The sequence below is a fragment of the Notamacropus eugenii genome, chromosome 7, assembly GCF_028372415.1.
Source record: "Notamacropus eugenii isolate mMacEug1 chromosome 7, mMacEug1.pri_v2, whole genome shotgun sequence".
NCBI lineage: Eukaryota > Metazoa > Chordata > Mammalia > Diprotodontia > Macropodidae > Notamacropus > Notamacropus eugenii.
The window spans coordinates 119860725-119873767 of record NC_092878.1 but is presented as its reverse complement, the minus strand read 5'-3'; the positions used below and the strand labels follow the sequence as shown (position 1 = coordinate 119873767).

Sequence of the window (13043 nt, the reverse complement as noted above, 5' to 3'; positions counted from 1 at the left end):
CCAGAACATATTGTGTCTCTACATAATTCTTACATCGCTCTGCTTTTCTTTTCTTTTTCCTTAACAGTATTTTATTCCCCCCCCATTGCATCTAAAGATAATTTTCAACATTCATTTTTGTAAAATTTTGAGTTCCAAAGTTTCTTTCTCCCTTCTTTCCCTCCCTCTTCTCCAAGACAGCAAGCAATCTGACATCGGTTATACATGTACAATCACATTAAACATTTATCCATATTAGTAATGTTGTAAAAGAAGAATAGAACACGAAAGAAAAATCACCAAAAAACTCCCAAATAAACAAAATATGAAAATAGCATGCTTCAATTTGCGTTCAGATTCCATAGTTCTTTCTCTGGATCATGACTTTTTTGGAATTGTCTTAGAATATTGTATTGCTGAGAAGAGCTGTTTATAAAAGTTGATCACTGCCAAATATTACTGTTACTGTGTACAACGTTCTCCTAGTTCTGCTGATTTCACTCAGCATCAGTTCATGTAAGTCTTTTCAGGTTTTTCTGAAATCTACTTGCTCGTCATTTCTTATAGCACAATACTACTCCATTACATTCATATACCACAACTTGTTCAAGCCATTCCCTAAGTGATGGGCCTCCCCTCAAAGATAATTTCTTTAAGTATTAGAGTAGATAACCTACAAGGCCCCTTTCCAGCTCTAAATCCATGATTATATGATCTCATGGTAGAGAGAGTGTGATGCAATAAGAAAAAAGACACATTTAAAGTCATTTGACCTCTTAGGTCCTCAGTTTCCTCTTCTGTAAAATGGATGAGGTGACCTCTGAGGTCTCTTCTCTCTCAAAATCAATGATGTTCTTAATTTCTTTCTATCACTAATGAGGACTAAATTCTAGTTACTCCAAATCTGAAGTCAAAATATCATTGTTTCCACAAATATTTTATCCATGCTCCTCAGCATTACACAAGCCGAGCCATGTGAACCCAAGAAAGTGCTATGGGAGAATGAGACCCGAATGATATTTAGGAAAAGCCTGAGATCCCCAGCATCGACACAGATGTCTAAAATAAGGACAGCAAGAAAAAACAACAGCTTTCTGTTTTTACACTTACAGTAATAGATTCCCTCTGTAGAGTCAAACTCGGTGCAGGTGAGCCACACCTGGCTCAATCTGGCTTCCAAGTGCCAAGTTTCTCTTTGCCAGTGACATTTCTAGGTTGACTAGCAGTTGTTGTGAGAGGAAGAAGGAACAGACACAGCTGTCACCAGAATCTGTAAACGATTAAGCCAAACTGTGACAGAACAACTTTCCAGTCTCACTTTTGCCCCAGTATCCAATTTTCACTCCCCAGTAAAACCTTACAAATGAAAAGTCTGCATGGACTTCTCTGTTGTTTCGTTGTTTCCGTCACATCTGACTCTCTGTGACCCTTTTTGGAGTCTTCTTGGCAAAGAGACTAGAATGCTTTGACATTTTCTTCTTCAGCTCATTTTACAGATGAGGAAACTGATAGTTACAGATGAGGTTTAAGGGAGTTGCCCAGGGTCACACAGCTAGAAAGTGTCTGAGGCCAAATATGAACTCGGGTCTTCCTGACTCCAAGCTGGAGCTCTGTCCACTGCACCATCTATGTACCCTAACAGTGGACCTTATTTTAAGGTAAATACCATTTCTCTCTATCCTCTGGACAAGCATCTAGGAGAGACTATAATAGAAACAATCTTTGAGAAGAAATTGTGTGTTTATCACACTCTAAAAATAAAGATGTTGGAAATAATTATGATAATAAACACAAGAGATCTGAAGTTAGAGGAAGAGAGGAAATAAGCAGAGTTAGGTGGTGCAGTGAATAGAATGACAGGCCTGGGGTCAGGAAGCCCTGTCGAATCTGGCCTCAGATACTTACAACTGTGTGACCTTGGGCAAATCACGTAACACTTTGCCTCAGTTTCCTCCTCTGTAAAATAAGCAGATGAAGCAAGTGGCAAGTCACTTGAGTACCTGTGCCAAGAAAACCCCAGTCAAACATAACTGACAACGACTAAACTACATACACCAGGCACTATGCTATGTTCTTTACAAATATTATGTCATTGGATCCTCCTAAGAATCTTGGGAGGTAGGTACTATTATCTCCCTCCTTTTACAGTTAAAGAAACTGAGGCAAACAGAGGTTAAGTGACTTGCTCAGGGTCACACAGCTAGTAAGTGTCTGAGGCCAGATTTGAACTCAAGTCTCTTCCTGACTCCAGACCCAGAACTCTATCCACTGCACCACCATGCTAAAGATCATATATGAAATGAGATTTAAAGGCATTATATACCATAGCGGTCACTTAGGGCTTTCTCCTTTCTAGAGGCAGCATGGTATGGTGGATAAGTCCTGGGTTCAAGTCCTGACTCTGCCACATACTGGCTGTGTGACCCTGGGTAAGTTGCTCTAGGCACCTCTTGAAAGACTAGACCTTGCCCTAAAGGTGTTGACTTGCTATGGGAGAGGGAGTATTTAACTTAAAGCAAAGTCCATTTGCAGGGTTCCTACAGGACACAGTGAATAGAGCTCTAGGCTTGAATTTCGATGAAATTAATGACCTAGGCCCTTTGCTAATACACATATTTGTCACTAATTGTAAGCATAAAGAAAACAAGAAAAGGAAATTTCCTGCAATCTGGGAGATTTGTTAGAGACAATTGACTTTTATTTATTTTTAACCCCTTTGCTTCTTTGTTTTAACCGGAAGGAAAATTAGGCTATGACTCACAGGGAATGAAAATTCATTAGATTCCATGCATCTTCTTTGAGCAGCAAACTGACTAAAGACAAAGAAATGAGTTCATTAAATGGGAAAGCTGCCCTGGGTCAACTAATCTTTGTCTCAGAGCTTTCATGGATGGCAGAGGTAGAGATAAAAGTCAGTCAGAGATGAGCCTTCACTCTGACCACTGAATAACCTTGTCTCCCATTGACCAATTTAATCAACAAGGGTTTAGTGTGGAGAAAAGATTGAAATTAGAATTACAGAAGGTTAAAACTAGCACTCATCTGAGTGATCTTCTGATCCAACTCCTTATTTTTCTAAAGATATTGGCAATCTATTGAGAGGAAGTGTTCCATCCTGGATAAAAGACTTCCTCTATAATCAGGAAAAGCCCTGCATCTATTCTATAGCAGGTGTATGACACTGGGGAAGTCACAACCCTTTCATGCTTTAGGTAACTCTCCATAAACGTAAATTAAAGATTTTTCTCAAAATGAAGGGCAAACCTATTGGTAGAACTGTGGAGTAGAGCCATTCTGGAGGACTGTTTGCAACTATCCCCACAAAGCTATAAAACTGTGCACGCCCTTGGACTCAGCAATACCTGTATTGGATCTCTACCCCAATAAGATTAAAGAAAAGGAAAAAGGAGTCATATGTGCAAAAATGTTTATAACAGCACTTTTTGTGGTGGGAAAGAGTTGGAAATTGAGGGGATACCCAATGGTTGAACAAGTTATGGTATATAAATGTGGTGCAATATTATTGTGCTATAAGAAATGAACAAGGGAGTGATTTTTGAAAAACATTGGAAGACTCATATGAACCAATCCAAAGTGAAATGAGCAGAACCAGGAGAAAAATTTACAAAGTAACAACAATATTGTAAAATCAACTGTGAAAGATTTAGTTACCTGGTTGATACAACAATCCACCACAACATTAAAGGATGCATGATGTAAAATGCTGTCCACATCTAAAGACAGGACTGATTGTCTCATAGTGCATAATGAAGCATATTAACTTTCTTTTCTTTTCCTTGCTTTAATTTTTATATCATATGGAAATATATCTTGCATGATGTCATATGTATAATGAGTATCATATTTCTTGCATATGTACAATGGGGTATCATATTTCTTGCCTTCTCAATGGGTGAGGGAGGGGTGGTGGGAAAGAGAAAATTGAATATGAAAATAAAAATAAAATTTTAAATGGAGGGCAGAAAAACACCAAAACAAAACCATTCTGTTCCAGAGATTTTTAACTGCCCACTGTCTATGGCATTCCTCTCAAACATGCATTAATATCTCTGTAGCCAGTGTGAAGAATCCTATGGAAATCTTGAATGTAAGGAAACTGAGATGATTGAGAATTATTGGAGGGACAGATGAATTTTGTCCCACAAATTTAGGAGAATAATTTTATAATTTTCTCTAAGGTTAATCAGAGAAGAAATACTATGCCCAGTCAAAAAGAATATGCTTTTCATGTGAAAACAAAACAAAACAAAACATTATGTTCTTTTTTTTTTTTTTACATCCTAGATAAAATAGCCATTCCAGATTTTGGCACTGGTGCTATGGAAAACTGGGGTCTTATCACATACAGAGAAACCAATTTACTTTATGATCCTGAGGAGTCAGCCTCTTCAAACAAACAGAGGGTGGCTGCTGTGATCGCTCATGAACTTGTTCATCAGGTAATGAATCCCCAAAATGGGCAGTAGAGAGATGGAAGTGGTTAAAAATCCTAGGGACAATGGGAATAAATAATAAATAACACAACAAATCTTGTCTTCAGATTTTTTTTCTGTGCTCTACAAAAATCTCATCAATGTTAAAGAAGATTTTTTTTTAATCAATCCTATGATTTAATGAGTAGAAAGAACTACTGGTAAGGATCTCCCTCTACCAATCAAGGCAAATACAATCTTTGCAATTTATAATCTCAGCAAGTTGTCTGAGAGTAAGTGACTTGCCTGAGGTCCCAGAGCCAGAAGGTATCAGAAGCTGGACTTGAATCCAGGTCTCCTTTACCATAAAACTAACTCTTTGTCTGCTATGTACACCATCTCTGATAAAGAGAGTAAGATGAGTTGTCACTGCAAAGACAAAAGTTCAGGACTTGAAGCCAGGAAGGCCCAACTTCAATCCTGCCTCAGACACTTAATAGCTGCGTGACCCTGGGCAAGTCACTAAACCTCTCTCAGTCTGAGTTTTCTTATGGTAATAATAGTAACTACTACTTTACAGGATTGTTGTGAAGATCCAATTGGATAATATGTGTAACGTATTCTCTAATCAGTAAAGTGCTAAATAAATTATTTATATAAATAATAAAAAATGACTTTATTACTATTGTAAGAAATTTGCTTTACCTAGATCTTCAAGGATGCTCACCTGTAGTTTTAGGAACTCACTTATTGTATGAATAAAGGCTTTAAAAAGAGGGGTCTTTGAGGCAATTACAAAATTAAGACAAAAACAGAATACCCATGAAATATTTGTAATTGAAGTTCTGGTCACCTCCTCAGTGTTTTGGATGGTAAAAAATCGTATCTGATTTGACAGAATTATGTAGAAACGTATAAAAATTTGCTAACCTATAGTATGATTTTTACCACTATCCTGAGATCTTTTCTCTTCTTCCTCATCATGTCAGTGGTTTGGCAATATTGTGACCATGGATTGGTGGGATGACTTGTGGCTAAATGAAGGATTTGCCTCTTTCTTTGAGTTCCTGGGAGTAAATCATGCAGAACAAGATTGGCAAATGGTAAGTGTCTTTCCGTGCTCTAATCTATCCTGGTGGTTGAGAAGTGAAACCCAATTCTAGTGGTCGTATGCAACCCATGTATGGCTGAGTGTCTGAAAGTTCATTTAGAACTCAACATTGAATGTTTCTGAAGCACTTTTTTCATTTCAATTTAATTCACATACACATTCATATTTATATGGTGCCTTTGGCCACACTCACAGAAAGCAGAGAGACTTGGGGGAGGGGACTGAGCTGCCAGACAGTTTACTTAGATTTCCAGATTTCAGGGTCTGCCTTGACTTTGATATTTGAAGGGGCTTGTGGGAAGGAAAAGATGGAACCATGAAAGAGAAAGATGCCCTAGTCTCTTTGTTCCCTATAAAGATGGCCAAAACCAGGTTATATTGATCAAGAACCTACTCTGTGCTAACCACTAGGGATTTGTTGTTATTCTTGGGTTATTCCAGTCATGTCTGACTCTCTGTAACCCTGTTTGGGGTTTTCTTGGCAAAGACACTGGAATGGTTTGCATTTTGTTCACCAGCTCATTTTACAGATGAGGAAACTGAGGCAAAGAGGTTTAACTGACTTGCTGAGGGTCACACAGCTACTAAGTGTCTGATGCCAGATTTGAACTCAGGTCCTCTCCACTCAGGGCTTTTGCTCTGTTCACCACACCACCTAATCGCCCTTTGCCACTAGGGATACAGAGACAACAATGAAACAGTCCCTATCATCAAGGGACTTAGGGCATGTTCACTTTACTCATTCATTTAGCAAACATCAGTTGTCTCCTATGTGCAAAGGAATGCCCTAGGCACTGGGATGCAAACTGGTACAAGACAAGGACATTTTTTTCTTAAAGTGTACAAATATGTACAACAACATACAATTGGGAAAATCACTCAGATGGTGGAATAGGCAGTAGGTTACTCATCAGAACTAGACTGGAGGCAAGAAGACCAATTATTCTCCAGCAAGACTTCAGATAACTCTCGAGCTAACCATCTGAAAATAAAGAGAAATCAGAGAAGGACTTTTCACAGCAATCCTGTGGAATAGTTAGTGGACTATTACCCCTATTTTACAGATGAGGAAATTGAAGGTCAGTGATATGAACTGACTTTTCTATGGTCCCAGAGCCAATACAGATTGAAATCCAGGTCTCTTGACTTCAAGTCAATTCTGCCTTATTTTCCATTCTGCCGCAATCTATTGTGCTCCAGTACCTCATGGGCAATGATTAGGTAACGTGGAAAATGCCATGAGTTTGAGAGAAGGAAAAAAAGAGTGAAAAGAGATCGGAAGTAGTAAAGGAAAGATGGGGAAAATGAGAGGAAGCTTTAGTCTTGAATGTTCCCCCTAAATATATATTTTTGATTCAAAGAAACTTTGACTCTATATCCCAGAAAAGGAATCTGGAAAAGGAAATCGAGAACTAGCTATTAAGGGTTATTTTGTGGGTGACCCTATCATCAAATTACATTAGATATGGTATTTGACAGGTTTTTTTTTTTTTCCCCTAGGGCTGAGAGGCAGGAAGGGAGTATATGAGAAGCTGTGGTTTTTCTATTCCAAATATCATTAGTTGAGTAACACTGAAAAAATCTACTCCCCGATCTAAGCCTAGATTTTCTCAAACGTAAAATGACGATGTTGGACCAGTTATTAGATGTTACAGTCCCTGCTAGCTCTGAAGTCCAGGATTCTTCACATTTCTCATTAGTGTCGATTAAGACAACAGTAATAGTAATAATAAACAATAACTGTAAAACATTCTGTGTCCCTATTTATATGTAATATGAGCAGTAGCAAAAGGAAAAAGGGAGGGCAACCATGGAGAATTGCCGTAGTTTGTGTAACTAACTTTGTGAACCATTGCCCTCTAATGGACAAAACCCAACGATGAATTGAGCTGGGAAATTTCTCCTAGTGTTTAGAGTTTCTGTAATCTATTATTTTTCAAGGGTTAAAAAAAAAGGTTTGGGAAAGAAGGTACATTGTTGGTAAAAATAAAATCCTTTACCAAATATTGATCCACATTCAAACATTTCCAGTAAAACATAAGTAAGATGGGTAAACTTCATGTGAAAAATTACTTGGCCCTTTATTCCTTTGCTGGCTAATAAGAGTTTTAAAAAGTATTAATATCCCCCAAGATAAAGGAATATCCCACTTATACCAAGAGTAATCCACTTCCAGCAACCAAAACATAATGCCCATTAACACTACTTCTACATATTGGGGTGTAGAGTGAGGAACTCAGATTATATTCTCTTATGTATAACATTTAGAATTCCTTTTGGAATTGTTCTTTTTAAAAAAAATTAGGAACATAACAGTCATTAGCAAATACAAAAATTCTAATGGAAAAAGAAAAAGAGGATGGTCTATAAAACTGAACTTTTTTTGCATGTTTTTTTTATTAATAAAGGTATACTAAGGTAGTGACAAAATTGTCCTTATTGTGTCTTTCTGGACTTTCTTTTTCAGTGTATGTTTAAAAAGTTTTATTAATGCCATTTTCTTCCTTTCTTTTTTTATCTGGTGTGTTTTATCATTTCCCACTTATTCCCATCCACTTCCTCAAGCCCTGTCTTATAAGAAATTAAGCATAGTCAATCAACACAATTTAATATAGTGGCCTTGTCAGAAAATGAGTGGTTCTTTTTGCATCTTTAATCCATTACCTTTCTTCCAAGAAGCGGGTATACATCATCATTGGTCTTCTGAAGCCATGCTAGAACTCAATATATTTGCTGTTGGTAAATTCTTGTGTCTCCTAATCTAGTCATATGGGGTAAAGCAGAAGACACATATAGCTAAGAAGGAAGGATTAATTGACTTATTAATGTATGAGGCAAATTTTTCATCTAAATGAAATTAACTTGTGGGCCTAAATTTTGCCCTTCCCTCCCCCTAAAGAAAGAGTTATTTGAAAGGATGAAAAAGATGTGATTTTGTTTATATGTATAATTTAGATGTGTATGATGAGTATGTATATCATGCCTCAAGTTTTGTAGACATGAATCTTAAAGTATGAATTTTAAATGTTAAATGACTCCCAAATTTTCTGTTCCATGAAGTCAGCATTCAATCTCCTTCCTTTATACCTTTGGATAGGCCATTCTGCTTGCCTGAAATACCCTCCTTCCTTCCTTCCACCTCCTAGAACCCTAGCTTCCATCAAGGCTTGACTCAGGTGTCACCTTTGATGAGATAGCTTTCCCGATTCCCCTAAATGTTCATGTTGTCCGCTTCTCTAAATGAAGTTTTATTTATCTGTTTAATGGTGCATCTCCATCTAGTAGCTTCCTTTTGTAGGCTCACAAGATTCTGGTTTTAGAGGTAAAAGAGATCTCAGAGGTCATCCGGTCCATTTTACAGATGAGGAAACTGAGGCCCAGGGAAGTTAAAACATTTGTTCAGAGTCATATAGATAGGAAGAAGCAGTCGCAGGATCTGACCTTCAGTAGCAGACCCTCAGTTCATTACTCTTTCCACTGCTGGAGGATGGAGACTGTATCTCTTGTGCCTAGAATAGTGTCTTGGACATCTCACGTTAGGAAATTCTTGTTTTAGGAACTGACTCTACCCAGGCAGATCCTAAATAATTGAGCTCTGACTTAAAGAGAAGTCCTAAGGAGTTGCCTAAAGTATGTATGTGCCTTAAATGACTTTTCCAAGGTCACACAGCTTGATGATTGCATCCACCCTCCTAGCATCTTGTTTAATAAATAACAGGTGCTTGGTAAATGCTTGATGAATTAACTGATTGTAAAAACAATGATATCACATTTGCTTTATTTTGCTTTCCAGATTGACCAGATGTTACTTGATGATGTTTTGCCAGTGCAAGAAGATGACTCCTTGATATCTTCTCATCCAATTGTGGTCAATGTGACAACCCCTGCTGAAATAACATCTGTATTTGATGGGATATCCTATAGTAAGGTATAAGAAACATCATATGTCTTTGAAGCATTCTCTGTTTGGTTACTTGACATTGTCTAGTTAGTGATCTAGTGATGCAGTTAGTGAACTGTGTAAAAAACACGACATGCTCATCTCACTGGACTTGGGATCAAAGGTTATTTTTTTTTTTAATTTTGGTAAATGCCATTCATTGTTTTTTGTTAGATTCAGATATTACTGAGTATATCTATGTACATATAGATGTATGGATATCTATAGATACACTCATATATCTATAGATATAGATATACACACATATATAATGCACAAATATAAATATAGATAGGTTAGCCTCAAATAAGAATTATCTCTGCTATATTGCAAAGCTTATTTTTAAAAAAATGTTTTGTTTTTACTTTTCCTGATTTTTGATTCTATGGGTTTAAAAGTGTTTTCTCTGATTTGTTTAAAGGTAGAAAACAATTGCCTTCTCTGGCGTATGGCCAATAACAAACCGTGAATGGGGATGGATCTCATCAATGGGTGCTTCCAATTGGCCTTTAAACCTCTTGTAACTAGAAAGAACAGACGCAGAATTGTTAGGGAAACTGAGGGATCAGTGTCTATCATTGCCATACGCGTTCCATAGATGGGGAAATTTTTCATCCTTTTTAAGTCCATGTGGGAAATGCTCAATCATTCAGAGCTCCATTTTTTCTCTCCTATTTCAGCACCGTCAGCGTGTGACATGATTAGGAGCTTCATTTCCTTCTGTCTTAGCCACTGGCTGATTCAGTTGTTACATTGACGTATGATGGACTCTTTCAAAAACTGAGGCTAACACAAATGTTCCCACATGGCTGAGCCCAGTGATTTTATTTGGGTCTAAAATATGATTTTTGTGTAAAGGAAAAGCTTTCCTTATAGTACAGAATTAGAAATACGTAGATCTGACTTTACTCATTCTCTCTGTTTTCATCTAGTGAGCCAATCTCCACGTTTTAAAGGTTCTCGTTTGTCTTTGCTATCAAACGTTTTCTACTCCTAGCCTTTCACTTATGGCAAATGTAATATCCTGGAAAAGAAAGGCTGACCTAGGTACTCCATGCTTGTGAAACACTAAGTCATAATCTAATTCCACCTGTAATAAGGATCATGCTGTAGTGCAGTCATATCTCACTCTTCATGACCCCCATTTGGGGTTTTCTTGGCAGAGATACTGGACCAGTTTGCCATTTCCTTCTCCAGATCATTTTACACATGAGGAAACTGAGGCGATCAGGGCTAAGTGACTTGCCTAGGGTTACATATCTATTAAGTGTCTGAGGTCATAATTAAACTTAGGAAGATAATTCTTCCTGACTCCAGGTCTGATACTATCCACTGAGCCACCTGGCTGCCCCTGTAAATGTTAGCTCTCACTATAATTAAACACCAATTCAGCACTCATTACAAAAAAAGAGAAGGAAAATAGAGCCACTAATTACATAATTTAAACAAAATAATGATCTAAAAGGAATTGCCAGTGAGGAGCAAAGGAGTTTGGGTTTGAATTCTCCAAAATGGCTAGCTACAAATTACATTTGTCAGAGAATTCCTTAGCTTTCTACTTACTTATCATCAACATAGTCTTTTTATAGTGATAAAAAAAAAATGTTTATTTGTTGACCAGTGTTGACTTGGATCTACTTTATTTTATTATACATAATAGAAATGGTAGTCCTAAACACACACACACACACACACACACACACTCACACACACACACAGTCACACACTCACACACACACACACACACACACACACACACACGCATGCCAATCCATTTTTTTTTCCATTAAGAGGGCTCCATCTTCTGGTTTGTTGGAAGAAATGCATTAACTTTCTATGTAAAGTACCCAAAAAGTCTAAAAGCAGCAATTTCAGCAATTTGTTTATGGCATTGATCAAACAACTTCTGTTTGTTCTTGAAATTTCCATGCAAGTTGTGTTAAGTAAGTAATCCACAATTGTGTTCAGTAACTAATGCACGAATAAGAGTGTTTTGTGAGCTGCTACTTGGTGAACTTATTTCCTGACATCTTGGAAGCAACAAATGTCCCTTAAAAGAAACAAAATCTCTAAGTTTTGGTCACAACAAATCGTCTTTTATTTTTTGCTCTAATACTATATAATATTAAACTGTAGTTGTTCCTTCACATAGTGACTTTTCTTTCTCCCTTTTTTTCCCCCTTAGGGTGCCTCCATTCTTAGAATGCTTGAAGACTGGATAACCCCAGAGAAATTTCAACTTGGATGTCAAGTATGACTTGTTATTTCTTAACAGTATAAGCACTGATGTGAGACTGATCATGAATGGGGGCAAATTTCAATGGAGTAGAAAAAGACCTTATAAGTCATGGAATTGAAGCTTTGCCTAATAATGCATGAAGCTTTTCTCCTACATTTCTGACATGATGAGATCATTGAGTTTCTATCTGGCTGACTGTTTAGTGGAGGGAAGTTTAGTGCTCCCATGAAGCCATGTATTTTATTTTCAAATATCTTTTGTTGTTAGGCAAGTTCTATCCTATATTGAGTAAAAGTCTGTCTCCCTATTTATTTGTACCAGTTAGTAGGAGATCTTCCCTCTGTAATCAAATATAATAAATTAAACAGTTTCCCAAATAATCTTGCAGGTCTGACCACATTTCTGCCTCATTCACTAACCTTCTATAGCTTCCTAGTATCTTGAGGACAGGATTTCTCAACCTGAGGAGTATGAACTTCTTTTTAAAAAATGGTTTGAAAATAATATATCAACATAATTGGTTTCCTTTGCAATCCTGTATGTTTTATGTATACAAAAGTATTATTCTGAGAAAGGGTCCATAACCTTCACCAGAATGCCAAAATGATCCATGATACAAAAAAGGTTAAGAAATTCTGCCTAAGATAAAATGTGGACTCCTCAGTGTGACATTTAAAGTCTTTCACACTTTGTTTCAGTTTCATTTCACATTATTCCCTTTCATAAATTTCATGTTCTATTCAGGCCATATTAGTCAGACCATTCCACTGAACTTCATATTCTATTTCCTTCCTGTATTCATTCCCAAAGACAATCCCCCCAAACCCAGAATATACCCCATCTTCATTTCAGTATGTTGAAATACTTCTCTTCTTTCTCAGATTCATTTCCCCAAACTGAAAATGACTTCTTTCTTTGAGTTTTCCTAAAGCATTTTTGTCTCTTTTCCTTTGCCCCAAATACTCTTTTTTTCTTATTTGTGTATGCACCAATTCAATGCAACTCAACAAATATTTATTTGTTGTTGTTTAGTCATTTTTTATTTGGATCAACTCTTTGTGATACATGATGAGGGGGTCTGAATGATCAGAATCTGTGATTTGACTGGTATAGGTAGTTTCCTATGTCCCAATGCAGATGGACACTTCCACAGTCTTAGAGAATTACCTGGGAGCCTGGAAACATTAAATGACGTGCCTAAGGTTTCACAGACAATATGCTCCAGCGGCAGGATTTCAAGCAGTCCTCAAGATTGGGAGGGCAGCTAAAATCCACTAATGGGATACAAATACAAAAGCAAGACAGTGTTTGCCCTGAGGGACAGAGGTTAAGGGAAAGATA

The 13043-nt window shown here is 37.2% G+C and overlaps 1 protein-coding gene across 1 annotated transcript in view; it reads left to right on the top strand.

The window, feature by feature from the left end:
* Positions 1-13043, top strand: part of ENPEP (glutamyl aminopeptidase) — a 117488-nt gene that overhangs the window by 48765 nt on the left and 55680 nt on the right. The window contains exons 5-8 of the mRNA XM_072624419.1: positions 4285-4439; positions 5402-5515; positions 9317-9451; positions 11649-11714. Coding sequence (XP_072480520.1) covers positions 4285-4439; positions 5402-5515; positions 9317-9451; positions 11649-11714 — 470 coding nt within the window. The remainder of the gene's footprint in view (positions 1-4284; positions 4440-5401; positions 5516-9316; positions 9452-11648; positions 11715-13043) is intronic.